Source organism: Drosophila eugracilis, unplaced genomic scaffold (assembly GCF_018153835.1).
Source record: "Drosophila eugracilis isolate 14026-0451.02 unplaced genomic scaffold, ASM1815383v1 contig_47, whole genome shotgun sequence".
NCBI classification, from domain to species: domain Eukaryota; kingdom Metazoa; phylum Arthropoda; class Insecta; order Diptera; family Drosophilidae; genus Drosophila; species Drosophila eugracilis.
In genome coordinates, this window is record NW_024573338.1 from 199,454 (window position 1) to 226,299 (window position 26,846).

The following is a 26,846-nucleotide window of genomic DNA, read 5'->3' on the forward strand; positions in this document are numbered from 1 at the left end:
GTTTAGGAAAATGGCGGGATTTTTATATTTGAAATAGTTTGTATTATAAAGATGCCACTTTTTTGAACCAGGTGGTAACTCTGCGAGAAATTAGTGATTCGTGGTGAATGTCAAATAACAAACCGCGATTTCTTGTCGTATTCCTTAAGTGCAAATTAAAAGAAATTTAGGGTGAATTTAAAATACAATGGCTGACAAACAATCCACTGGTGAAGCAACCAAGTCCGTCCAAACATCAGCAGTTCCCAATTTGGCGGATAAACTGCAGAAAAAGTCCACACCAGGAACTCTTAGCACGGGTTCAGCTGATGGCGCGGAAAATTCGGAAAAGCCGGCTGCCCAGCCTACCGCCTACAGCATGCGACCAGCGTTTGGAGAGATGTTTCCCTTGCCCACCATCAAAAACATAATGAATAACGTGATGGCCGAGAAATTAAAGGGTAAAAGTTAAAATCCATAAACTCACTGCAAGTTGCTAAGCAACCTCTCTATTCCAAAGACAAAACCTACGACAAGGACGTTGCCAGGACGTGGACAAGTGAGATTGCCGATGAAGTGAACCAGCAGATAGCCAGCAGCTCTCGGGTGAAACGATACAAGCACGTAGTCCAGGTGATGCTCGGCCAGGAACTGGGTGCAGGTGCCACCTATAATTCCCGTTGTTGCTGGGACTGCGACTGCGACACTTCCGTATCCGAGGTCTTCAGTAACACCAGCCTGTTTTGCGTGTGCACCGTGTTCGGCACCTACCAGTACTAGAAGTGGATAACTCAGGGAACTGATTAGGCTAAGGAACACCTCACTATATTTATTTTCAAAGGGGTAAGCTTAATTTAACAAGGGCGACTCGGAGAATGTTGGTTTTCATAGTCAACTCCCGTGACATCCATGGGTATTTACATTTTAGTCTAACCATATCTAACTTTCTGTATTAGTAGGCACCGGGAAACAAAGGGTTCATCACTTTCGATACTTGACCTTCGTCGAGCTTCATTGGATGCGCACATTCAGCGGATTCAGTATACGGCCCGACATCACAGCCACGTCCAGGTCGCGATCCACGATGAAAAACATAAATGGATGATTCACGGAGATCTGAATGGGCTTCGTTTGAGCGCCATAGTTGCCTAGAGAGCGAAAGGAAGTGTTTATTGCACTTTGTCTCGTATTGCAGAGGCTGCAACTGTTGCAACACCATTAGGTGGGGCAATCGCATTGCGTTGCGGCTCAATGCCTCCGCTCCACTCCATTCAGGTGTGCTGCAATGCGAGACACTTACGCTTAAGCTGATTGATGGGATGCGTACGGATGGTGACGTCTATGGATTGCTCAATGTGCCGCACGTAGATGCCCTTCTCCTCTGTCATGGGCCTAAAGTCAGCGCGATTCGGCTCAAAGACATCACAACTGCAACGAAAGTAATAGTGAACATGGAACTACCGCGATCACGCCTATGCTTACATTCCCATCTGCAAAAAAAGCACAAAACCAAAGATACAGCTCAATAAAAATATTCAAATTTGCACTTCACGAATTGACACTTACATTTTGAAGATCGTTGGTCAAGAACATTGTTCCATGTAGCTTGAAGTCCGGAATGATGGCCTGAACCCAGCGCGGCTTTAGTTGCTTGCGCATCAGTCGAAGAGTTGGTCCCAGTTTTAATGAGGCGGCCGCTGCCACAATGTCCGTGTGGTAGTCAGGCAGCAGAATCATTAGGTTATATTCCGGTGTGTCCAGTTCCAACTCCAGTACGCTCATCTTCAAGTGATCGAAATACTTGTAGTACAGCACTGCATTGTACACCTTAAAGGTGGTATGCACCACCTGCTGATTGCCAAGGTAGAACACATGGCTGATCACATCCGTATTATAGTTGGACTTGCCCTCGGCCGCATCTCCTATGTAGTGCGGTTCAAAGTCATTGGTGATGGGCGCAAATGCAGCTGGTACTGGTGGTGGAATGTGCAGCGGATGATGGGGGACATGAGTGTGCGGATTGAAGAGCGTTAGGAAGAGATTAGCATCCAGATCCTTGTAGCCAGGTAGCGCATGTCGCCTGTACCGCGCCATTTTCGTCTTCCGTGTCAGGGAGATGTTCGTTGCCTGTGGGGCTATGATGGAAATTACCTGCCGTGTTGGTGATGGCTTCCGCTCCACCACTTGGCGAGCCATCATCGGCATGGAGGCTGTCCTGGCACTGGGCAGATAAATGGGCTTCGGCGTAATTGGGTTCGAGTGTTTAAGAGGTGCCTGCAGTTTGCTGGTGGGTAGCCGGGAAACCCGGGCCTTCTGGATGCGCAGTAGCGGCTCGGAATCTTCCTCGGCAACAAAGGCAGACACCAACTCAGCTGCTTCATCTTCAGCTGCGGGCTCGGCAGCCTCTTCACCAGATGTGGCAGCAGGTGCTTCAGTTGTGGCTTCCGCCTCTGCAGGCGCTTCTGTTGTTGTGGCTGGAGGCTCTGTCGTTGTGGTTGCCGGAGTCTCTGTGGTCGTTGTAGCTGGTTCTTCTGTTGTAGCTTCCGCATCCTTTAAAGTGGTAGTCTCTGCTTCCATTTCACCGGTCGTGGTATTGCTGGCCATTGTGGTGTTGACCAGCTCAGCATCTGACGTAAGATTGGCTGGCGTTGAGGATATCATGTCCACACCTAAATCGTAACCATAAAACATGAGCACTGTCTCAAAGTCTTTTAGAATTGTGACGTTGCCCTTGTTCAAGCTGAGTCCCTTTAGGGGGTTATCGGAGCCGAAGAAATAGGTCTGAAAATATTATCAGTAGATTAAAATCACTTTAAAAAGTCCCATTCATCCCTCTTAAATCCACAACCATATACTCTTTACTATTATCAAGAATTTTATATCGAAATCCTTCAAATGTAGTCGAAAATTAGGGTAACCCTTCTATGTCACTATTGATCTACTTTACTGGACAGAACGTGATCAGTAGTAGGTACGCAATTATTGCCAATTAAAAAATCTATTCACTTGAACAATCGTTGGCCACTTTTGGGAGATTAACCGACTCAATGGGGTCGACGAACTATTGAAACCAGATTGGAGATCAATTGATCAATAGTCATGGGCCTGGGGCAATTTGTTTGGCAGTACGCATATTTGATTCTGATTCTGATCTTTATCAATGACCACTTGGCATTCTGCCACTCCGCCCACCTCATTTGTCGATGGGTGCTTAGCCAGGCGTGTAAATTTGTGTTGGCATTTAATTTGGAGAGGGGTTCTCGAGTGGGTAACCTCCCGATGGCAGTGGGTTAAGTTCAAAGCAACCACATTGGCCTACATATGGATTTAGCCCAGTCTCACCCGTAGTCTGCGATGGATGTCACGGTAACCCACACGGGTCACATCCCGATTGTTGGGCAGCTGCAGAACATGGCGGAGTTCCTCGGCACTATTTCCAGCCGATCCCTCAAATAAAGCCACCAGGACACTGACCAGTGCCGTGGGCGAGAAGGCAAAGTTGTTGCGATTGAGAATGGAGTGGTAGTGGAGGAGGCGGTGAGTCAAGTCATTGGTCAGATCAACCATGACCTCGGCAGGAGTTAGTTCCTTGGCGGCCAGCACTTGAGGAAGGTGATCCAGTGGCGTCAATGGAGGTGGTGGGAAATGCGGATGTGGAAAGCCACTGGCTCGAAACTCTTCGTGGTCTATCTGTATGTAGTGAGCCTCAGCCTGGAGGAGATTAAACACCATCCAGATGATCAGTACCAGCAATCCAGCCATGATATTGCAGCCAACCTCGCACTGAACTGATTAATGGCGCACTTAGCACTCTGATTGTCGCGTTTGCGGCTTTTTAGCAAAAAAATTGGCAAGCTCTATCCGCTATACCAAATTGCAGTCCGTTCATTATTTTCCACTTTTTTTGCCGATCCCGATTCAATTAGCCCAACTGATTCTCTGCACTCAAGGTGATGACTATTCTGAAATTTGTCAACCGTCAAGCGACAAGCGTTTTCCACATAGTTTCAGATGCAGTGGGTCGGATAGTACTGACTATGGGGCTCGTTTCGCTTCTGGTTCGAACTGATTCGCGTGATTGCTGCTGCCAAACTGAAGTTGGGTCTGGTTGGGCTGTATGCTAAAATACGGCAGCCGATCGATTCGACTTTGAATCGGATCGGCTAATCGAGCTCTGCTTCGTGAATGTCGGTGTTACGTCGTTATTGTTTGTCATACAGAAGTTGAAAGAGTGTTTCAAAAAAAGGTTTTTCGGTTTTTAGTCCATAAAATAGTTAAAACAAGACAAGCAGCTAAAATAAAGACAGTGTTGTGCAGCTAACAAACCCAACTTGTATCCTGTTTAACTTGCCGGCTGAATTTGTGAAATAAACTTTTGACCAATTTTTGGGTTTTTTATAAGGTGTACCATCATCTTTTTTTTAAAAAATGGCCAAAAATTAAATTTTCCATTATTGTATGCACATCGATTTAAAGTTGAAATGGATTAAATTTCGAGCTTAGGGTATAATTTATTTTTTACAAATTCGCTATATATTTTTTCGGTTTCAAAAACAAAGCGCACATCTAAAGTAAAGACAGTTTTGTGCAGCTAACGAACCCAACTAACGACCTATTTGACTGTCCGCCTGAAATTGGAAAAACAATTTTTGGCCTATTTTTGCATTTTTTGTAAGGGGTACCATCGTCTTTTTTTCCAAAAATGGCCAAAAATTAAATTTTCGATTTTTGGATGCACATCGATTAAAAGTTAAAATATATTGAATTTGGAACTCAGGAAGGTATAACATTCCATATTTGGACCATTTTAAGGCTTACTAAGAGGAAAATACTGTTTTTTTTTAACTAGAAAAATCAGAATAAAGTCTTTTACAATATTCGTTATATTTTTTTAGGTTTTTAGCCCATAAAATTGTCAAAACAAGTCATACAGCTAAAATAAAGACAGTTTTGTGCAGCTAACGAACCCAACTAACGACCTATTTGACTGTCCGCCTGAAATTGGAAAAACAAATTTTGACCAAATTTTGCATTTTTTGTAAGGGGTACCATCGCCTTTTTTTCCAAAAATGGCCAAAAATTAAATTTTCTATTTTTGGATGCACATCGAATAAAAGTTAAAATAGATTGAATTTGGAGCTCAGGGAGGTATAACATTCCATATTTGGACCATTTTAAGGCTTACTAGGAGGAAAATACGGATTTTTTAAACAAGAAAAATCAAAATAAAATTTTTTTACAATATTCGTTATATTTTTTTGGGTTTTTAGCCCATAAATTAGTCAAAACAAGTCATACAGCTAAAATAAAGACAGTTTTGTGCAGCTAACGAACCCAACTAACGACCTATTTGACTGTCCGCCTGAAATTGGAAAAACAATTTTTGGCCTATTTTTGCATTTTTTGTAAGGGGTACCATCGTCTTTTTTTCCAAAAATGGCCAAAAATTAAATTTTCGATTTTTGGATGCACATCGATTAAAAGTTAAAATATATTGAATTTGGAACTCAGGAAGGTATAACATTCCATATTTGGACCATTTTAAGGCTTACTAAGAGGAAAATACTGTTTTTTTTTAACTAGAAAAATCAGAATAAAGTCTTTTACAATATTCGTTATATTTTTTTAGGTTTTTAGCCCATAAAATTGTCAAAACAAGTCATACAGCTAAAATAAAGACAGTTTTGTGCAGCTAACGAACCCAACTAACGACCTATTTGACTGTCCGCCTGAAATTGGAAAAACAAATTTTGACCAAATTTTGCATTTTTTGTAAGGGGTACCATCGCCTTTTTTTCCAAAAATGGCCAAAAATTAAATTTTCTATTTTTGGATGCACATCGAATAAAAGTTAAAATAGATTGAATTTGGAGCTCAGGGAGGTATAACATTCCATATTTGGACCATTTTAAGGCTTACTAGGAGGAAAATACGGATTTTTTAAACAAGAAAAATCAAAATAAAATTTTTTTACAATATTCGTTATATTTTTTTGGGTTTTTAGCCCATAAATTAGTCAAAACAAGTCATACAGCTAAAATAAAGACAGTTTTGTGCAGCTAACGAACCCAACTAACGACCTATTTGACTGTCCGCCTGAAATTGGAAAAACAATTTTTGGCTTATTTTGGCATTTTTTGTAAGGGGTACCATCGTCTTTTTTTCCAAAAATAGCCAAAAATTAAATTTTCGATTTTTGGATGCACATCGAATAAAAGTTAAAATAGATTGAATTTGGAGCTTAGGGAGGTATAACATTCCATATTTGGACCATTTTAAGGCTTATTAGGAGGAAAATACGGATTTTTTTAAACTAGAAAATTCAGAATAAAGTCTTTTACAATATTCGTTATATTTTTTTGGGTTTTTAGCCCATAAAATTGTCAAAACAAGTCATACAGCTAAAATAAAGACAGTTTTGTGCAGCTAACGAACCCAACTAACGACCTATTTGACTGTCCGCCTGAAATTGGAAAAACAAATTTTGACCAAATTTTGCATTTTTTGTAAGGGGTACCATCGCCTTTTTTTCCAAAAATGGCCAAAAATTAAATTTTCTATTTTTGGATGCACATCGAATAAAAGTTAAAATAGATTGAATTTGGAGCTCAGGGAGGTATAACATTCCATATTTGGACCATTTTAAGGCTTACTAGGAGGAAAATACGGATTTTTTAAACAAGAAAAATCAAAATAAAATTTTTTTACAATATTCGTTATATTTTTTTGGGTTTTTAGCCCATAAATTAGTCAAAACAAGTCATACAGCTAAAATAAAGACAGTTTTGTGCAGCTAACGAACCCAACTAACGACCCATTTGACTGTCCGCCTGAAATTGGAAAAACAATTTTAGACCTATTTTTGCATTTTTTGTAAGGGGTACCATCGTCCTTTTTTCCAAAAATGGCCAAAAATTAAATTTTCGATTTTTGGATGCACATCGAATAAAAGTTAAAGTATATTAAATTTCGAGCTCAGGGAGGTAATACATTCCATATTTGGACTATTTTAAGGCTTACTAGGGAAATACTGAGGGTACTTTCATTTGATTGTTAGCGTTGATATAAAACTAAGTTTTTTCCTAACATTCAGCTAAACATTCGATTCTTTGTTTTTAGGTGTTTTGTTTAAATAAAGTAGGGTTTACCAATATCGATCAGGATAGGCATGAATGAATTGAATTTCATGCAACAAGTGATTGTATCTCTGATAATTAAAATGACAGGTCCTTGAACATATACTGGATGAGTATATTGATTTTTATTCAGTCGCTTCGCAGCGAGGTAAAGGAGGAGGTCATGCTGTCTCTTAAAAAACTTATACAACTTTTTCTGGGATCGTTTTGTGCTCTAAATGGTATTCTGGATTTTTATGTGGACATTGGATCAGAAAGAGTGCGATGGGCTTATAGCCTAGCCATCTATCGTATAGTGCACAACTTTGTGGTCTTCTGCCTAACAACAAAATTCCTACTAGATTTCTGGGAAGATCATGAGGCAGATATAGAAAAATCATTGCTGATGACCTTTAAACTATCTTACGTATTTTTTATTGGTGTTTATCGCGATAGTCAGTAGCATGTTTTGCTGCTACCGTTGCAAAAATAGAATCTTCATGGTTATCCAGAAGTTGAAACATCAAAAAAAGCTAAGCAGGCAAATGGGATATGAAGTACCGAAGGGCAATCAGCTATTTGTGGATTCCTTGATGTTTCTACTGACCTTTCTTTTGTTACTTCGCATCACCATTCATGTTACAACGTTTGTATTTAGCGGTAAACTGGGGTTAAATCACCCCTGCAACTGCTTCTTCCCAGAGTGCATGATATTTGCAATGAATTATATAATTTTTGCCATCCTGGTAGAGATAAGCCAATGCTGGTGGCGATTGGAGTCCTCCCTCAAGATGATAATGCGAAATCCAAAACGGACATCTATTAACAACCAATTGTACCAGATACAAAGGATTCACAGAATGTTACAGGGCCTCATCGATTTAACTACAGAAGTGTGTTCCATATTCAAGTTTGCACTTCTCAGCTACATGATTCGCCTTCTTTGGAGTGGAATTGTGGCAGGATACCTTGTGGTGCGCTTTATTCTTGGTAATGGACATTCAGACATTGAGTTTACATATTTGGTGTTAGCCTTCATCATCTGCATCCAACCTCTTATGCTCTCGCTTGTTGTGAGTAACATCGCCCACACAGCTGGTTTTCTAATCGAATCAGTCAAGGACATTTTGAGAACGCCGCACAAGCAAGGGGCTCAGGTGGAGCGAAGTGTAAGTATTTAATAAACTACTTTGAAATAAAAAGTCTTTAAGTTCGGAGTTTCTTACAGATCGAATGGTTTATGCTGCAATTAGCTTGGCAGCACACTTACATCTCTATTTTTGGCACATTTCGAATTAATCGGTCGTTGGCTTTCCAGTGTACATCGGTCATCCTGTTGCAAGTGGTCTATATGGTGCAAAGTGACTACATTTTAATGACTAAAAAAATTTAATAAGCCACAATATATCTTCAAGTTTTTCGAATAAAAAACAACCCATTTAAACCTTTCCATAAAAAACGCTTTTAGTTAGTTTTGAAAGTATCATTTTGCTCTTGTCTTTTCTGTTTTTATTTTATTATAGAATTTTTATTTTGTTTAGCTTATTTCGTACAATTAGTTGTTTACGATTTTATTCATTCTGATTTCGATTTATTGTTTAAAATCAACATTCATAAACACGTCCATTTAAATGATTTTAGAGTTTCTTTTGCATTCTTTGTTTCTTGTATATTTTCATTCGCTTAAAATAGTTTCTTGAAAATGATTTTGCTTTGTGGGATTTCATATAGCGTGTGAATGGTGTTAGACTTAATGCTTCAGTGTGATGAGGGTGAGTGAATGATGGATCCTTAGGTTTACGTACATATGCAGAGAGGTGTTCCGTGGACAGACACCTAGTACAAAATGTGCACATCCTATCGGACACACTGCTCCTAATGTTTAAAATGGTATATGGTGTGTCGATCTGAAGTCGGAGTTAACATGAAGCATAAAAAGCCAACCGAGCAACAAGTACTAAAGTATCCCTATATCCCTAGCTGCTGTGATTTGTAGCTTCGATCTGTACATTGAGTGTAAATATACAAATATGCCATTCTTTTTTGTTTGCCTGTATACTCGTATATAAAGACGCAAAATATATCTATTTATGATCTGTAGTTTTGTGTGTGAGTTATGTGTCTTTCTCTCGCCTTTCACTTTCTCCTTTCTCTATTTTTGTATGTCTAAAAATGTTCTCCGTTTAGTTTCGGTTGCATTTGCTGCACAATTTGCTTTGCAAAAAATATAGTCACACACCACACGCACACAGGCCCGCAGCAGGATGTGCAGGATGTGTGTGTGTGCATGGGTGTGTGAGCGCTCTCTATCTTTTTCAGTTTTGTAGGTACTCGATTCTCACCAATGTTTAATTGAAGTGTTAAACATCTCTGCTGCTCTGTATTACGGATATTCGTTATGTATTTATGTTTACTTTATGTTTGGGTTAGGGTTAACCAGTGGTTTTCGTTTTTCGGGGGAAAAGATTTTGTTGGGTCCTCGAGTTTTAGCTGCTATTACATTAGTTTCGGTGTGGACTTAAGCTTTTCAAATTGAGACAACTGTACGTATGATTAATGCACATCTATGTATCTAGGGTATATGAACAATCATTTGCCGTCAGAAGGGAGTTCTTGCTCTTTCGTTAGCTATTCATAATTTCGGTTAGATATATGTATGCATATGGTTTATATTTATATATTATCTGTATTTAAATATATACTGTATACATGTATAATTTATATGCTTATATAGCACCTGCTGCTGCTGCTGATGCCGCACAGTGGCTGTTTTTGTTTTTGTTTTTGTTTTTTCTTGGTTTTAACATGGAATATACACGACACTTAGTTGCTGGTTATTTACTTGGTTTCATATGGTTTTCGTTTGGAAATGCAAAACTCCGTATTACGCTAGCTCGTAATTATAGTATTATCTGTATCTTTTTCTGTATCTGTGTCGTCTGTGTGCTTCTCTGCTCATCTTTCACCTGCTCCAGGCCTAATTTCGCCTCTGGCTAATGGGCGTGGCTGGGTAATGGCACGAATGCTGCCCTCACCCCGCCAAATTGCGCCTCTTTTGTACCTTGTTATGTGGTGATCAGTGGCAGCGATCCTGTTGATCGCCGCCTGCCATTAATGTAATGCTCTAGCCTAACTTCGCCGACAACCAGTTCAACTAGTTGGCTAGTCCAAGCAGAACCGAGATAAGTACACAGTTGGGGGTAATAGAATATTTTGTAACAGCAAACAAGTCAACAAGGTTAAACAAAAACAAGGATGAATCGATCTGATTTTTGGGTACGTTACTTCTATATAGATGTAGACACAACAACAAGTATATATTATATCATAGATTCATCTCGTTATTCATCGCTTACGTACTACACATAAAAACACGAAAAGTTCAAGGTGATTGATGAGGAGTGGCTTTTGTGTGTGCTGGGGGATGCCCCTAATGCTAGACATACAAATACAAATACAAATGTGGTGGGTAAGAGGGGGTAGTGGGAGCGTCTAAATTTAATCAAGTCGAGTCAAGTCATTCAAAGTATCTCTCATATCGCCCTAGATCCTAATAAAGTTCTCAGTTAGCCCAAACCTAAACCGATTATTGTTAATGTTACATATTAATTGTTAATTGTTAAGTTATTAAATTTTAATTTTTAGGATTAACTTTGACGCCCACTTCTTTCCGTTTCTCGTTTTCCTTTTTCTGTTTTTTTTTTTTTAAATGGGCACCATTGAGTTAACCCATAACAAAAAGTCTTTTTGAAATTAAGGATGCATTTAGCCAATTTTGAAGACATCTAGTGGTTTCAGTTGCCAGCCAATCAATGCAAAATAATTGAATACGATTTCGGCCGAAGTTCTCATCATCATTAACGCTCGCGTCCTTTCAGTTTTCAGTTATCAAAACAATTGTCTTTTGCCAATTATCATAAATTTAAATTGTAAAAAAGTTACAACAACTCTTGGGTAGAAAAACTTATTTAAAACCTATTATTGAAATTATGCTTTCGCTTAACTTAAGCTCTGCCATCTCACTGGTGGCTGAGGCCTATGTTAGATGATTTCACGTCTGATAGTCGTGATATTCACTATACATAATCTCGCTTCGTATTTTTGTTTTTTTTTTTTGTTTTTGGTTTTGGTTTGAAGTATCAGTCAGTTCACAAGAATGCTCTAATGTGTGCATGATGCATGATTACAAAGGGTATTTGATTGTATAAACAGCTTATTGCTTTCCTCGAATTTAAGTGTATGTTTTATTTTTTTGAAGCAGAATGTAATGATTCGAATGCGGTTGTGTGTTTGTTTTTCGTTGCTGGCAGTGTAGAGCACTTGTTTCGATTTTCGTCCAACAACTTTTTACATCAACGCCGGGGGGTATGCTATGAAAATGGCAGCCCCCAGGATATAGCTCCTGCTTAACCCGCTTCTGTTCTGTTCGATTCTCATCGATGAAAAAATGGCTTGATGCGACTGTGATGTAGAATCAATGGGTTTTTGGTGAAAACGCAGCCAAATAAACGATGCGCAAGTCTTTTGCTGGATACTCACTAAACTAACCGACTTAATGCACTTAATCTTAAATGGAATTCAATGTCTAGCACCGTTAGCTGCCTGGCTGATATGCGTGAGTGTGCGTGTGTGCCGTGTATGCATGTGTGTGTGTGTGCTCTTGGTGTGTATATATCAAAATGAACAAGTCAAATAAATCAGCCTTATATTGAATGCAATTTTGTTTTAAAACTAATTTCGCTTTCCAATTATCCAAAAAATGAACACCAACACACACACAAAGACGCCCAGGCCGCAGCCACGGTCGCAGAGCTCCGATTTTAGCCGGGAATCACATAGAATATCAGCATAAATCCCAAAAAATCAGCTCTCAGACACTTTTGCCCCTAGCTACACACCTAAATGTACTGTATATGTATATAATGTATCAAGTATTAATTACTTAGTTATCGTTTAGTGGATGCAACATACCGCGCTGAACCAGCAATCGCTGCGCCGGACGCAAGTCCGGCTGCCAGCTGCCGTGAGATATCTAATTTTAAACCGAACTCGTTCCTCCTTAAGGGACTACACCGAATCCATCTTAATCTTAGAGTTAATGTTATGTTTACACATCAATAACGACGATAAATATCAGAAGAAATATCATAAGTGTTTCCATCTACATGCAATATTCTGCTTACACGTACACGGGGGGCAAATATGCCCGATAATATTATATGTATAGCTAGTTTTCTTCGCTTTAGAGATAAACACATCGTTCTGTTCTGCTGCTGTGTCAAGTGTTAGCACTTCTTTGTCTGTACATCTGTCTTAGGATCGACTTAGATCAGCGGAAAGTAAACTGAACTGAAAATGAACTAGCACGTTCTAATTCTATCAATAGATGCAGTAGAAAGTTGTACAATATGTTTCGATACGATACGATACGATCTGTTCTACGTCTGAGACCCTGGGAGAAACCGTGTCTGTTCGAGAAATGCACTCATCGTCTTCTTATAGAGGGGGGGAAACAGGATGAAGTCTCCGTGAATCCGGAAACCGTTCTATCCGAAACAAGGAATAATTGAAAATGGAAAACCAAAGTTGCAACTGAAAAGTGAAATCATAATAAAAACAAAGTGGTTGGTTTTTGTTTTGTTTAATTATAAATAACAATTGTATATTTTTTAATAAAATGGGTGTTCTTGTTGTTGTTGTGTTGTATTCTTTTCAAGAAAAAAATTAAAAAGAAATATTATTTCTCGCTATTGAATGAATCTAGCATTCATGTTCGATGGATTAGAGCTTTTTGACCTTTACTGATATATATATTTCTCATATATATATTTTCCTTCATTAATCTTTATCCCTTCTTCATTAAGCATTAGTTGGTTGCTTCGTCTGTGTTTTGTCAACTCTCTGATGTTTCATTTTCAGGCCAAGTTAGTTCGCAGATCGGAAATTTGAGGATATCCTGATCGAGCGACTTAGCTTGCCTTGCATTTCTTGCTCTTTTCGTGATTATGGTAATCGTACACATAAAATAGTAAGAAATATTAGCGATAATTCTATAATAATGGATAGTTTTCTTTCTTTCTTTCTTGATTTTTTTTGTTTGTTTAAAAATATCACTTAAGTTTAAATAATTTCCAGAACGCAACGAAATAGATCGAGTGTACGTACTTAACTACGCTTTTGTGTGTGTGTGTGGGTGTAGGTGTGTTTGTGTGTGGTGCACGAAAATTAGCAAGAAAAACAATAATAATGATGACAATAATCATACTCGTAATCATAATCGTAATAAAGAATAGACGCCCCGACGGGCGACAGACAAAAAATAAGTAAAATGTATTGCATTTTCTCCTTTTTTCAGTTGCATTTTACTCCGTTTGTTTACAAATCGTTCTTAGTGTTTGCTTTTGTTGTTGGTTTAATTAAACTTATAGTTAATAAAAACGAAATACAAGTGTAAAAAATGTTGTTAAACTTTTTCGCATTACACAAAAAATGGCCACCATTATGAATTTCATTCAAATCACGGCAAACAATTTCAATGAAATTTTCGTTTGCGTGTTTTACTCCTTACGGTTTTTTGTTTGCTTATTTTCCTTTTCTTTTTGCATACTTCCTCTTATCCCTCATCTAATCATTTTCCCCGCTTTTCCGTAACTTTTCCCCATTTTCATTTTCAAAAACTTTTTAAAGCTGCTGCCGCTTAAGCTCAATTTTTCTCCATTTTTCCCAGTTTTCTCTATCCAATTAATTGTTTTCCGATCGCGTTTCGGTTTTAACTTGGATTTTCTATCCCATTGCACTTCTCTCCCTCGTCCTTTCGTCCTTTCGTTTGTTTAAGTGTGTGTTTAGGGGGTTCTATATTTACATATTCTAGACTTTAGTTTGTACTTCCAATTTGGTTAAGAATTCCTTGTGTATTTTTATTTCTTCTTCCGTAAATTCTCCTGCTCTTCAATCTCAATCTCTGGCTATCCTTCGATAGACTTTATTTCTATTTTCTATCTTCTTCTTATATATCCTCGCAAACCTCGCTAGGTCCTTTGTGACGTCATTGTTTTGTATATGTATACCGTAATTTGAACAATTCACAACAGTTGCACAACGCAAAAAGTTCATGGTTTTTGTTTGTTTTTCTTTTTTGTTGTTTTAAATCTTAGTTTTTAGTCATAAGTTTTATTAAAAATTAATCAATAGACGAATTTAGCTCATGTTTCGTTTTTTGTGTGTTTGTTTTTAGAAAATATCAACTTAACAATGTATTAAAAATTTGAACATGTTTGAAAGTGTTTTTCCTTCTGGCTCCAATAGAAATTTTGACGGTTCCCTTTTTCTCGTTAAGGATTTAAGATCTACCTCACAATCCATCTGTCTGTTTGTCTGTCGTCGGCCTGTCTGTCTGTTTGTTTGTTTGTTTGTTTGTTTGCTTGCTTGGTTTGTTTGTTTTTAAAATTCACTACGTTTAAGTTTAAGTTGCTCGTATGTCTATATGTTACATTAGCGTTGTTGTTGTTGTTTTTGTTTTTGGGTTCGGGTTCGGGGTAATTGTTCTATAGATGTTTGAGAGTTTTGGGTGTTTGGGAATCTTGGTGGTGGGTGGCTGGGTGGTTGGGTGGTTGGGTGTTTGGTGGCTGGGTGCTTAATTAACTAGATTATTTAGCTGTGTGTCCATCTATTGCCGCTCGTATGCGTGAAGTCGATTAATACTTAACTCTTAGCGCTTAACACACATTTACAAATTGTTTAAACGGTTCTTGGATTTGAATTACACATGATTATGCAAGTAATTTAACTATTTTTTGTTTATGTTTCATTTTGTTTCGTTTATGCCTATTTTAATGTGTAGATGCAACGCCTTGAATATTTAATATGCATATCTTAAGGTTTTTTGTTTTGAATATTCTGCTTTATAGTTTCATTTTGATTTGTTTGTTTTGAGTTGGTTTGCTTCGTTTTCTTACATTTCATTTCATTTCATTTTCGTTTTTTGTTTTCTTTGTTTAGAGCGAGAAGTAGAACAGAAATTGCACTTAATACTAGAAAAAAATTTACTAGAGTTCTTAAAACTAAAAAAAATCAAATGTATATTTGCTTTAAATATTGTTTGTTTTCATTTGTTTGTTTGTTGTTGTTTGTTTGTTTATGTTTGAATTGTTTTTTTTTTACTGTTTTTTACTTTTGCTTTTTTTTGTTATGTTTTATGTAAAACAGCTGGCATACGTATTTTATCTGTTTTGCTTTTTTCGTTTTGTGTGTATATAAAAATCGGCCAACTGCTGTTTTGCTGCTTTTTTAACATAAGAATTAACAAAGTCATTTTAGAAATAAATATGTATATGTATATTTACGCACTGTAATAATAGTAATAATAAGAATAATAATAATAATAATAATAATAATTAGATTATTGTAGATTGCAAATGTTGCCCGGGCGCAAATGTCAGCAACATTTGCACGGCAGTTGGCAAACACCTGCACAACAACAAAAGAGATACCGTTACGTGTTTAAGGTGCACATTCAATGCAGAGTAAATAAGAAGAGACCATTTTTCATTTGCATTTTTGCGTTTTGCGTTTCGCGTCGTCGGGTGGCAACAACAGCTGACAACAGAGAGGTCAGAGGTCAGAGGTCAGCGGTCAAGGAGCGGTGGTTCGTCTGGGCTTAACCCTGCATCAGGACGGCCTGCGCCTGCTGCTGACTGGCGGCTGCTCGGCTCCAGGCCAGCAAACCGTTCGCAGCAGCCACCTGCGCCTCCTCCTGATCCTCCTCGAACGTCTCCAGATCCTGATCCTCTGCAACATCTTGATCCTCCTCCTCCTGCTCCATCTCCATTTCCATTTCCTCCTCAGCTTCCTCCATTTGGGTGGGCGTGGTCGTCGTTGTGGCCGTACAGGCAATGGGCGCCACAATTACCGAGGTGGCCACACTGCGTATACGTACCGGCCGATTGCTGATTGTGTTGCTGTTGGCCGTCACTGCGTAGGGATGTGGTTGCTGCTGCTGCTGCTGCACTTGCCCACCGTACCGCTTGTTAGTTTTGATGGTGAGCGAAGAGGGCAGTTGCTTGCCGGCAGCCACTTCGGCCGCCAATCGAACCACCGTGGTGGTCATCTTGGTGGCCGGTGCTGCTGCCGGATTGGGAGTTGTTGCTGGATTGGATGTTGCTGCTGATGTTGCTGCCTTAGACTGGTGCGCCGACGCCTGGTTTGCCGCCTCCGTCGACGACTTCTGTCGCTTTCAGTCGCCGAAGCGACTGCACGCCTTCTTCCACCTGCACTGGGTGCACCACTGGTCGCGCTTCTCCATGCCATAAACCTTGCGGCACTTCTTGTTCTCACCGCGCGTCCTCTTGCCGGGCGAATGGGGCGTATGCTTGATGACCACCTGCTGCGCCATGTGTTGTTGCTGCAGCTGATTGCTACCATTGCTGTGGTTGTTATTATTGTTGCTGTTGTTGTGGGCAACTATGTTGCCGGCAGTTGTCTGTTGATGTTGCTGTTGGTGTCCGCGCATCGGCTGGTGGTGTGGCTGCTGTGTCTGCTGCGTCGGATGGTAATTTGCCGTGATCGTCACACTGGACAGGAGATGTTGCTGCTGCTGTTGCTGCTGCTGGTGGTGGCTGTGGTGCTGCTGTTGCAACTGCTGTTGTTGCTGCTGCTGTTGCTGGCTGTGGTGTGCCGTCACCGTGACATTCTGTTGCGACAACTGTTGCAGCATATTGTTGGCACTGCTATTGCTGTGAATCACCGGACTGCTGCTGCTGCTGTTGCTGCTGCTATTGCCACTGCTGCCGGCGTAGTTGTGATGGTGCGTGTGGGCGTTGTTATGGTGACCGTTGCTGCTACTGTTGCTGTGGTGGTGCTGCTGCTGCTGTTGGACGTAAGTCGGCGATGGATATGGCGCTACCGAGTGGGACGGACGGGTGGCGGACGAGCGAGCGTGCTTGCCGAGCGGAGAGGCTGATGTACTGGCTGTCACGATCCCCGTCCCCGTGGAGGCGATGCTTGCCACCGTCGCCGTCGCCGCCGGCCAGTTGTAGTTGTGGTGGGCCAGGTGTGAAGTGGGAATGCAGCTAGTGTTGTTGTTCTGGAGCTGCTGCTGGTGGGTGCTCGGGATATTGCTGCCAACGGTGCGTCCGTGCGACTGTGTTAGGTGGTTGTAGTGGTTCCCGGCTCGTCCTTGCCTGTACAATCGAAAGGATAAAAAGTTAGCAAGGAAATCTTTAGCATGGACTGTATAAAAACCCACTTGAAGTTGCCCACAATCTGCTTCTGGTACTCGGGATCCTCGTGCGGAGGACGGGCCATGTCCCGGTGACTCAGCGTCGGCTCAGAGGCCAAACTGGGCTTCACCTGCAGCTCGTCATCATCATCGACATCCGTGTAGTAGAAATCCTCCTCGTTCTCGCAGTTATCATCCGCGTAGCGTCGAGTCTTCTTCCTGCAAAATGACCGAAAAGTTGCCGACTTGATTAGAAGGATGTCTCAAGGTAGAGATGCTCAGATTATTGCATGTACTACATGTACCTACATATGAAGGTAGAATCATTAAAACACTGATTTGAAGACCCATAAGAAATGTTAATATACTACGTAAATTGTTTTGTTTGTCGTATAGTTACAGAATATTATCATTAATTAATTTAGGTACCTTTATGTACCTAACATCCCTTTCAAACGACCGTTTTTTTGTTTTAGTTTTTTACTCGCGCTGCCAACCATTTCGGCAACATGGTTTGAAACTTTGCTATATTTAATCGTCCGGCCGATAACCTATATTTGACAGCTTCGATAGTACTTTATAAATATCGCATTAAGTTCCAGCTCTAGCCTCAGCTATTTGTATCATCACTAGCACTTTTTGCAAAAAAAAAAATACGCACGTTCCGTGTGAAATCAATACGAAATCAACAAGAGCCATCGATTTTGAGCAGCCGTCCTATTCAGAGAGCAGCGCGCATTAAACTCCAGCGCGCCAATTAAACCAGCTGCCCAATTCACAAGCCATTTTTGTGAGGTGGAAAATTTCGCAGATAGAAAATTTTGCGCGTCTGTCTGTCTGCATCTCTTAGCGTGCGTGTGTGTCTGTGTGTGTGTGTATAGCACAGCCTACATTGTCAATTAACTGGGGAAGAAAAAAGACGCTAGTGCTCCTGCTTTGCTTCTTTGTCCTCCTAAAAACCAGCCAAAATGTCTAGCCTGCGACCCGAGGAGCCCCGAAAACTGGCTACCGCCGCCTCAGTATCTCCGCTAAGCAATTGCCAATTCAGTGGCGTGGTAATCAGCGCAATTGCTGACGAGCAGAAGCTGGAGTTTGCCAATAAATACAAGGGCAGCTGTACTCTGCTCTGCAGTTACGATTCCCAGGGAGTGGTGCTCCGTGTTGTGGCAGGTAGGGCTTGCTTAGAAAAACCCCACTTTTAAACAGTTTCCTTATCACGACCCTAAATCTCTTACATAGATGAAGACCGAAGCCACGTGCTCAAGGAGTATATGATAGCCGCCGATACGGATGCGGCCCAAATGGGACGTCGCAGCTATGCCGTCTCCCTGGACGCGGATAACCTTGTGCTGAGGTTCGCCAGCGACCAGGATCAGCAGCTCTTCCGCAAGGTGGTAGAAAACGTTAAGCACTTACGGCCCAAGTCTGTGTTCTCGCAGCGCACTGAGGAGTCATCCGCCTCGCAGTACTTCCAGTTTTATGGCTACCTCAGCCAGCAGCAAAACATGATGCAGGACTACGTAAGAACAAGCACCTACCAGCGGGCAATTCTGGGCAATGCTGTGGATTTCCAAGACAAGATAGTCCTGGATGTTGGCGCTGGTTCAGGTATTTTATCCTTCTTTGCCGTTCAGGCGGGAGCAGCTAAGGTGTACGCCATTGAGGCTTCCAACATGGCTCAGTATGCCCAACAGCTGGTTGAGTCTAACAATGTGCAGCACAAGATCTCTGTGATACCGGGCAAGATCGAAGAGATCGAGTTGCCCGAAAAGGTTGACGTGATCATATCGGAGCCCATGGGCTATATGTTGTACAACGAACGCATGCTGGAGACATATCTGCACGCAAGGAAATGGCTGAAGCCGCACGGCAAAATGTATCCTACGCACGGCGACCTGCACATCGCACCCTTTTCAGATGAATCGCTTTATTCGGAACAATACAATAAAGCCAATTTCTGGTATCAATCTGCGTTCCACGGCGTCGACTTAACAACGTTGCACAAGGAGGGAATGAAGGAATACTTCCGCCAGCCCATTGTGGACACCTTCGACATACGCATCTGCATGGCTAAATCAGTACGGCACGTGTGCGACTTTCTCAACGACAAGGAAGACGACCTGCACTTAATTGGTGAGTAATCGACGGAATTGTAAGAGATAATTTCAGACAAAGACTAACTGCTGCCATTTGCTGCAGACATCCCTCTGGAGTTCCACATCCTGCAGACTGGTATCTGCCACGGTCTTGCCTTTTGGTTTGACGTGGAGTTCAGTGGTAGTAGTCAAAACGTGTGGCTTTCCACGTCTCCCACCGCACCGCTTACGCATTGGTATCAGGTGCGCTGCCTGCTGCCCATGCCAATCTTTATCAAGCAGGGCCAGACGTTGACCGGCCGGGTCCTGCTAGAGGCCAACAGGCGGCAGTCGTACGACGTGACTATCGATCTGCACATCGAGGGCACTCTGATCTCGTCAAGCAACACCTTGGACCTGAAGAATCCGTATTTTCGGTACACGGGGGCGCCGGTCCAGGCGCCGCCGGGGACTAGTACCCAGAGTCCATCTGAACAATACTGGACGCAAGTGGACTCGCAAGGATCACGCAATTGTAAGATCATTTCAGAAACTTAACAAGAATTTCTAACTTACATAACTTTTCCCTACAGCTTCTAGTATGCTAAATGGCGGACTCAGCGTGAATGGGATTGGCGATGGCATGGACATCACCCACGGACTCATGCATCCGCATTAGAGCGGCTGCTGAATCGAATAACAATACATTTGTCTGGGAATTCTCTTTGCTCTAAGTCTGCTCAGCTTCAACAATTGGTTCTATTTTTATCAGTTTTTGTTTTGTTACAGTTTATATTTTAGGTTATTTATTGAACAGTGTAAATTATTTCGTCTATTCTCGAAAATTAGTTTCGTTTTATGTTCTGCACACCTTTTTACCGGCAGTCCTATTTATCTTTCCTAATTTTAAAACTTCCAATCTTTTTTAATTAACCCTTTTATGTTTGATCGGACGGATCGCAGAAAACCCAGCATCCCAGCAAGCAACCAACAAACAATCAACAAATCAAGGCAGACTAATGTAGTTGTTTAGAACACGCAGCATATTAATAAGCCTAAGCTAATTTTAGCCCATAGTAATTAGTGTTTTTAACGTATGTGAATTGTAATACCGATATTTAACCCATGCGGGACTGCGCTTCAGGAAGTTTCTTAGTTAATATGCCGATTGCCAATTGTAGTTTTTGCCGAAAGCTTTGAACAAACCAACAAATTCAGATTGTACTGTATCTATAACGTGTGTTATTATATTATTATATATTGTGTGTACCTCCAGTTAGTTTCAATTTGTGTACTTGTCGGCCGTGTTTATATTTAGTTCGTTTCAAAATGTAAGAAATTGCTCATAGGATTTAGTGCTAAGTTACAATACAATACTAAAGGCCGACCCGAGTCGAGAGATTATACATATACCCGCATACGATTACAATTAATTCAGTTCTGGAGGAACGCCTCGTTTGGTTCTAAGTTTCGCATCTAGCCCAGATCCTGTCATAGATCTTACTATATCGCTGCCAGCAAGCCGAGCGCTATATAAGCATATACACCTAGATATAGACGTAGCATATGCAAACCCAAACACACACACATAGAAATCCCGTCATTCTCGCGTTCGATAGACTCGCATCCTGTATGCGGACTGTACTTTATAAAGCAGAAAAAATAAAAAAAAGAACACACTCCACCTACACACAATACACTACAAAACATAAATATAAAGCAAAACATATACAATTATATATATATATATACGAATAGATATACCGCATATATGCAGAAGAGAGAACAATGTCAAAGCAAAAGCAACAAAAAACAATGCCCCAAAGCGTCTTTTATTTGTGTACCCCCTTCGAACCCCTTTGATTTAGATAGGAAACGAGATTGGCAAGTGTCAAAGCTCAGCGCGGATCGTGTGTGGGCGATTGGAATTGGACCTTGGCCTCAAAAGCGCACCATTGCACCACACCGCACTGCACCACCCACTAGCTGGCATGCAGGTGCGCAAAGCAAAGTAATCTGCGTGATGGAGAGGGGCTCTGCTCTGGCATGCTCGTGTGACCTGCTTACTGTGCTCGAGTGCTCTACTTTCGAACTGCCCGCCCCCCACCTTTCATTTGCTGTCGGAGAAGGTCTGTGGCTAAGTCAAGGCCCCATCCACTTGCTGCTCGCCACTTAATCCTCTGATAGTAGTGCAATTTCTTGTTCACTTACCCCAAATGTGTTTTTCTAATGTGACGAACGATTTTGTTCTGATCGGGTTCCACATAATGACAGCCCGGATAAACGCAACGGAACTTTTTGGACTGTAATGAAAAGACAAAAAAAGGCAATTAGATTGGTTAAACATAGAATTATCGAACTGAATAAGCTAATTAGTAACTTATAAATTATTAGTATAAAGCCTGAAAAGTTTATAATCTCTTTCGTACTTGACGGGAATACGGCTGCATCAGGGAATCTTCGGAAGACGAGGAGGACGACCGTGAGGAGCTGTCCGCCGTGGGACTATGACCGCCATAACTCTCGTAGTCACTGCGCTCCACGTAGTAATTCAGTGCCATGGTATTCATAGTGGCAATAAAAACGCGACGCGGCTCTGCAGGAGCAGTTGTACTAGTAATGGCGGTTATTTAGCGGTTGCAGGAGCAAGGAACAGGAGCGATTCGAACCGGTGCCGGCCCGGTGCCAAGTGCGACTGTGTGGGTGCGGACAATGCAACTGGCTGGCTGCCTCGAAAGTCAGATTCAGAGTCCTTGGACTGTCGCCCGAGCGGCAAACGATGCCGCCCGAACGAGCTGGCTATGCTCGATGCCGCCTGCACTGATAACAGGGTCCGGGTCCGGTCCGCGTCCTTGCCAGCTCCACAATCGGCCACCCAACAACCCCCCTTATTTACTGGGTCACCTTGCGGTCGCTTTGCTTCGTTTGTCGCTCGCCTTGACACGCTTTTGGCCGCCCAGCTCTTTGCTTTTTATGCGCCTGCATTTATGCTGCGTTTTTATGCTGAAGGTTAGGGTAGCGCTGCAGCAGCGACGCCGGCAATTGACCCAGTTTATATATGCTGGCTCCCTATATATACCCCATATATACATGTATATACATACATTGCACAGTTTTGGGGGCACTGCAAACAACTGATTGCGTCCTTGTGCTGGCAATTGTTGTCCTTGTGCGACTGCTGAACAAATTGAAAACTGAGTTTTCGGTTTCTCTACGTTTTTGGCCTTGTGCGCCAAGTGATTAACGATTTGTTTACAACTTTGTGGTTTGAGATTGCCAGGGCGAGCTTTATTTGTTATGGATTGCAGTTGTGCGCTACGCCATTTTGGCCCACTTAAGCTAAATTCACGGAGGGCGCACACACGGCGTATGTGTTATTTGAGATGTTAGCAGGAAAAGCAAAGGAAATGCGAGCAAAAGCTGAATGCCTTTTAAGGGCGGAGTCTGCGAACCGCAACGTAATCATAAACATAAATATCCTCCGCTACTTAAGCGACGTAAATTGTTAACGCACGTGGTTGGCACGCATCTACACAAATGGGTACACAGTGATCAAATATGGCAAAAATATATTCTAATTTTTAATAAAGTATTACATTAACCTGATATCCCGAAGTCTAAATGATATGCGATTAAGTTTGTACAACAAGATAAGGGTCATAGTAATATATGCTAGCATTGAATTGATCCTTTATCATGTCTAATCACATTTATTTCCGGTGTAGCCGTAACTGCCTGAATGGGAAAAGCGGAAAGTTCTACACAATTTTCGTTTTAACTTGCTGCAATTAGTGGGCGGCCGTAATTCGTTTGCGGCGAGACTTCTGGGGCCGGGATATACCAGGATATGCCTTATATCCTGGCCCATAAATAAGGGCCTGCAAACACACACGCCATTGTTGCCAGCTGTGTGTTGTGTGAGTGTGTGTTTAGCGAGAACCAAAGAAGTGTTTTCCTGCCATTTTGGCCGTTTGCAGTTTTTCGGAGTTGGTCGTCAGCTGCGTGACTGGCATCTTAATATGCTGAATGTCTGCCAAAGGGGTTTATTAATGCCTCGATTTTGTTCGTTGGCAGATAAGCACGCCAGCTCGTTTGTCAAACGCTGCGTATGCGTAATTTTCAATTCCCAGCTGACGACCCGCCGTCAATTGCCATTTGCAATTATATTCAATTAAGGCCGAAAGGAGTTTGAAATCATTTGAGCCTATCAATTCAGAGCATCCCCTCCCTGAATTTACTATTGCCACCTGCCAAGTCATTCAAGTCCAAAAGTAAATTAAAGCAGCTTGAGTTATGTCCCTTTTTGGCATTCAACGTGTAGTGGTGCGTGTTAATTATCCGGCTCTAATGAGGGACTCCCATCATTGGGGGTAAACGTTTGTTTGCTAATGAAAGAAAACCATTCGCCGGCAAAGAACTCCAGCTGGCAAAACTTTCGGGCCAGAGAACATCGATGGATGGGTAAATAAAAATCCACCCCCGGACGAGGAGTGCGTATTACGGACGGGAATGACTACCGCACTGTGTCCTGATTTGGCAGGGAAAACAGCGGGCATAAAGCCGGGTCCGGGAAAACGTAAATAGCCAACGTAAGTGGGCGGCCCAACATGAATCTTCTTTAAGGCAGCTCCTTTTCAGGGAAAATGGCAAGGAATGTATGCGGGGGTATATCCCCTGTCTGGCGCCAGTTCCAGTCTCAGTTCCCAGCTGTCATTATATATACACATATTTATATATATATATATACTTTAGTATAAGTGCGTATATTTATATTTACTCGGGGGCGTACTTCATGCTAATCCCTGTGCGTATTTACTTAAGACTATAACCGGAACGAAGAACAACAGATATTTCCTGATTTCGAATGGAACTGATCAGCTTTGCCAGGCACATCCTTATTAATTTGCCGACTTAATAACTCCCCCGCCTGCAATCGATTTATTTGACGTTATCAGTGGAAGTCCTGCGTTGCCATGCAATTTCCTATTTGACTTCGTATTCGCATTCAATGAAAATTTACTTGACAGCACACATCTTAGGAGAAAAGAAAAAGGAAAAGCCACCCACCCACGCAGGCTACGTGCGTGGGGTAAATAAAAGTTTTTCCTGTTTTCATGCGCTCTCTCTCTGCTCCATGGTTCATCTTGGAGTTTTCCCACTTTCCCATTTCTCCATTTTCCCGTTCCCATTCCCATTCCCGTTTGGCGGCAAGCATAAACAACCCCAAACCCCAGAGAGTCGGGCCGAAAATACACAAAGCGGAAATGCGAACCGAAATCGAAACCGAAATCAGAACAGCTGTGGAAGGACAGTCGCGAAATTGGGTCAACAGTATATAGTGGAGTATATACAAGGTCTCCTTCCACCGAGTTTTCCTTTTTCCGGCAAAAGGGGGTGGGTGGCCATGCCCCTGTATTTTTCGCGCTCTCTCTCTCTCTCTCGTAATAATCTCTCTCTGCCTGAATTTGTCCCTGTCCGTGCAACATGAAACGTCACTCGCTGAGAGGCAACACTGTTAACTTCCCCAAGAAACTAGGCCAAAATGAGCGGCCAAATGCTAACAGTGAAAGAGAGAAAAATCAAGGGAAAAGAGCATTAAAGAGCTGGCTCGAAGAGAATGCGCATGGATGGGGGGAGCACTGTTAACAAAATTGGGTCAATGGAAGGCCAACATAATCCCCCCGTCATAGAAATGGAGCGGAAGCATAAATTATTGACTCCACACTGGCGACCAAATATATATATATATCTATATACGAAAATATATATGGAACAATTTGCCTATATCGATGTGGGAATGTGGGTGCCTGTGGCCCATTATGGCCCAGAAAAATGTGTGCCAAGGCATTAGAGGCATCTGGCGTCTTTTCGCCTCTTGGCTAATAACAGACATGAAAGGTTCGCTCCCTAATAGGTCTTAATACCCGGCAAACTCGAATTGCACTCACGGCGGCGTTTACATTTCAACGCCCTGCAAAGTAGGCAACGAAAATTATGTTTCTGCCTGAGGGCCCAAGACGCTTTTCCCATTCTTTCTTTTCTACCATGATCCTTTGCACACCATTAAAGCCGCCTAAGTTCGTCATGGCAATTTCTGTAATTTGCATTGGGCGTACATATATCTCATATATATATATATATAGGTGTATATATTATAAGTATACGACTTGCCGCAAATCGAATTCGTAGCACTTTGCATGTAAGCAGTTGATTTTAAAGTCTTATCGCTGTGTCTACAGGCAGCAAGGAAAATTGGGTCACATCGGATAAGGGTGAAGCTTTCAACAAACTTTTCGTTGACTTTATCAACCTCATCAGCACAGCTCAGACCACCCACACACATACACATACACACAGTAAATTTACTGGGGAAATGCTATTTTTGTAACGAGTTGCAGAGCAAATTGGGTGCTTTTTTTTCTATCAGGGGTTGAATACATAGTTGTGTTTTGTAATTCGTATATCGCATTTGATTTTAACCTTTCAGAGGGAATTTGAAAACTTGATTATATACTGCTGATGGCCTTGCCAATTTGCTGGGCCCTTAATTTGATTGCGTTTAAATAAAAAACACGCATACACGCACTGGCATTCGGATTCATAGACAGTGACAGAGTGGAGTGTCATAAATATATGAAAACTCAAACACACATGCATAACTGATGTGACAAACACACGCGAAATTGTCATTGCCGTTGGGAAAAGGCGCAGGGAGAGGAATGCCAGGGAAAAGCCGGGAAAATGGTAGAAAAAAAAAGGCTGACAACGACAACGATGGAAGCTGAAATTGAGGTTGAGTGTTCACTCATTCAGCAAATATGACAATGGCGTTGATTTTGATATTTTGAGCGGGCAGACAGAAGCACAATAACCAACTCGTTCTTGACATGGCCCAAACGGCTAGATATCGTGGCTTAAGGGTTGTGCACATCCCACAAATGCACAGAAAGAAATCATAATCTTTTTCTTATTTTAAATTTATTATTATATATACTTGTGTGTGTATAAAAATAAGTGTTTAAATTTTGTCCTACAAATTGTTAACATTTTCTCTCAGTGCCGATGCTGACACGTTTCGTGTATAAAATTTATGCGAAAAGTTCGTGAACACTGAAGGCGACTTTGTGTTCACTTGAGGGGAAACATGTTGCCAAAACACCAACCAACTTGAATGTGTAACTCATGTTGGCTTCAATTTTTATGTTCACCAAATTAGATCAAACGAAATGGCCTGCATTAGATCAAGTGCACTAAAAAAGGAAATAGCTTTGGGAAATTGCAGGACAGCCTGAAAGTATGCAACACTGAGTCCTTGGAAGCCATATACATTTGTAGTCCATTTACTATACCCGTTTTACAATTGATTTAGTTGCTGAAAGAGGCAACAGGAAGTGAAAATGAGTTTAGTGCTGACTTTTTTTTTTTATGGAGACCAACTTGTTTCACTACTTATATGTATTT

At 41.4% G+C, this 26,846-nt stretch overlaps 5 protein-coding genes across 8 annotated transcripts in view; 3 read left to right on the forward strand and 2 right to left on the reverse strand.

Moving 5' to 3' along the window:
- The first annotated feature begins 110 nt into the window (after nt 1–110).
- On the forward strand, nt 111–1,028 carry LOC108108366 (dynein light chain Tctex-type protein 2B). 2 transcript variants are annotated; one of them, XM_017216413.2, is made up of 3 exons: nt 111–440; nt 500–822; nt 939–1,028. In XM_017216413.2, exons 1-2 carry the CDS (start codon nt 188–190, stop codon nt 757–759), a joined length of 513 nt encoding a protein of 170 aa, XP_017071902.2. In that variant the 5' UTR covers nt 111–187; the 3' UTR covers nt 760–822; nt 939–1,028. The 2 variants fall into 2 exon arrangements, with proteins under 2 accessions (XP_017071902.2, XP_017071901.2); XM_017216412.2 differs by having other exon boundaries at nt 936–1,027.
- Nucleotides 991–4,046, reverse strand: LOC108108365. The gene is made up of 5 exons (XM_017216411.2): nt 3,322–4,046; nt 1,546–2,760; nt 1,462–1,469; nt 1,280–1,407; nt 991–1,127 (listed from the first exon to the last, which is right to left on the reverse strand). Exons 1-5 carry the CDS (start codon nt 3,739–3,741, stop codon nt 991–993), a joined length of 1,908 nt encoding a protein of 635 aa, XP_017071900.2. The 5' UTR covers nt 3,742–4,046.
- A 3,230-nt stretch (nt 4,047–7,276) lies between these two features.
- Nucleotides 7,277–14,437, forward strand: LOC108108363 (putative gustatory receptor 85a). The gene is given in 3 exon segments (XM_017216408.2): nt 7,277–7,506; nt 7,508–8,263; nt 8,323–14,437. Coding segments are annotated over 3 exon segments (1,149 nt in total). The 5' UTR covers nt 7,277–7,278; the 3' UTR covers nt 8,488–14,437.
- Nucleotides 13,827–26,846, reverse strand: part of LOC108108361 (zinc finger protein 395) — a 120,232-nt gene continuing 107,212 nt past the window's right edge. For all 3 annotated transcript variants that reach the window (XM_017216404.2, XM_017216403.2, XM_017216405.2), the window contains 3 exons: nt 21,597–21,688; nt 17,338–17,529; nt 13,827–17,272 (listed from right to left, as the gene is read on the reverse strand). In XM_017216404.2, coding sequence (XP_017071893.2) covers nt 16,327–17,272; nt 17,338–17,529; nt 21,597–21,688 — 1,230 coding nt within the window. In that variant the 3' untranslated portion in view covers nt 13,827–16,326. The remainder of the gene's footprint in view (nt 17,273–17,337; nt 17,530–21,596; nt 21,689–26,846) is intronic.
- LOC108108362 (histone-arginine methyltransferase CARMER) lies at nt 17,558–21,069 on the forward strand. The gene is made up of 4 exons (XM_017216407.2): nt 17,558–18,480; nt 18,550–19,443; nt 19,510–19,920; nt 19,979–21,069. The coding sequence occupies exons 1-4, from the start codon at nt 18,279–18,281 to the stop codon at nt 20,062–20,064; spliced, it is 1,593 nt and encodes a 530-aa protein (XP_017071896.2). The 5' UTR covers nt 17,558–18,278; the 3' UTR covers nt 20,065–21,069.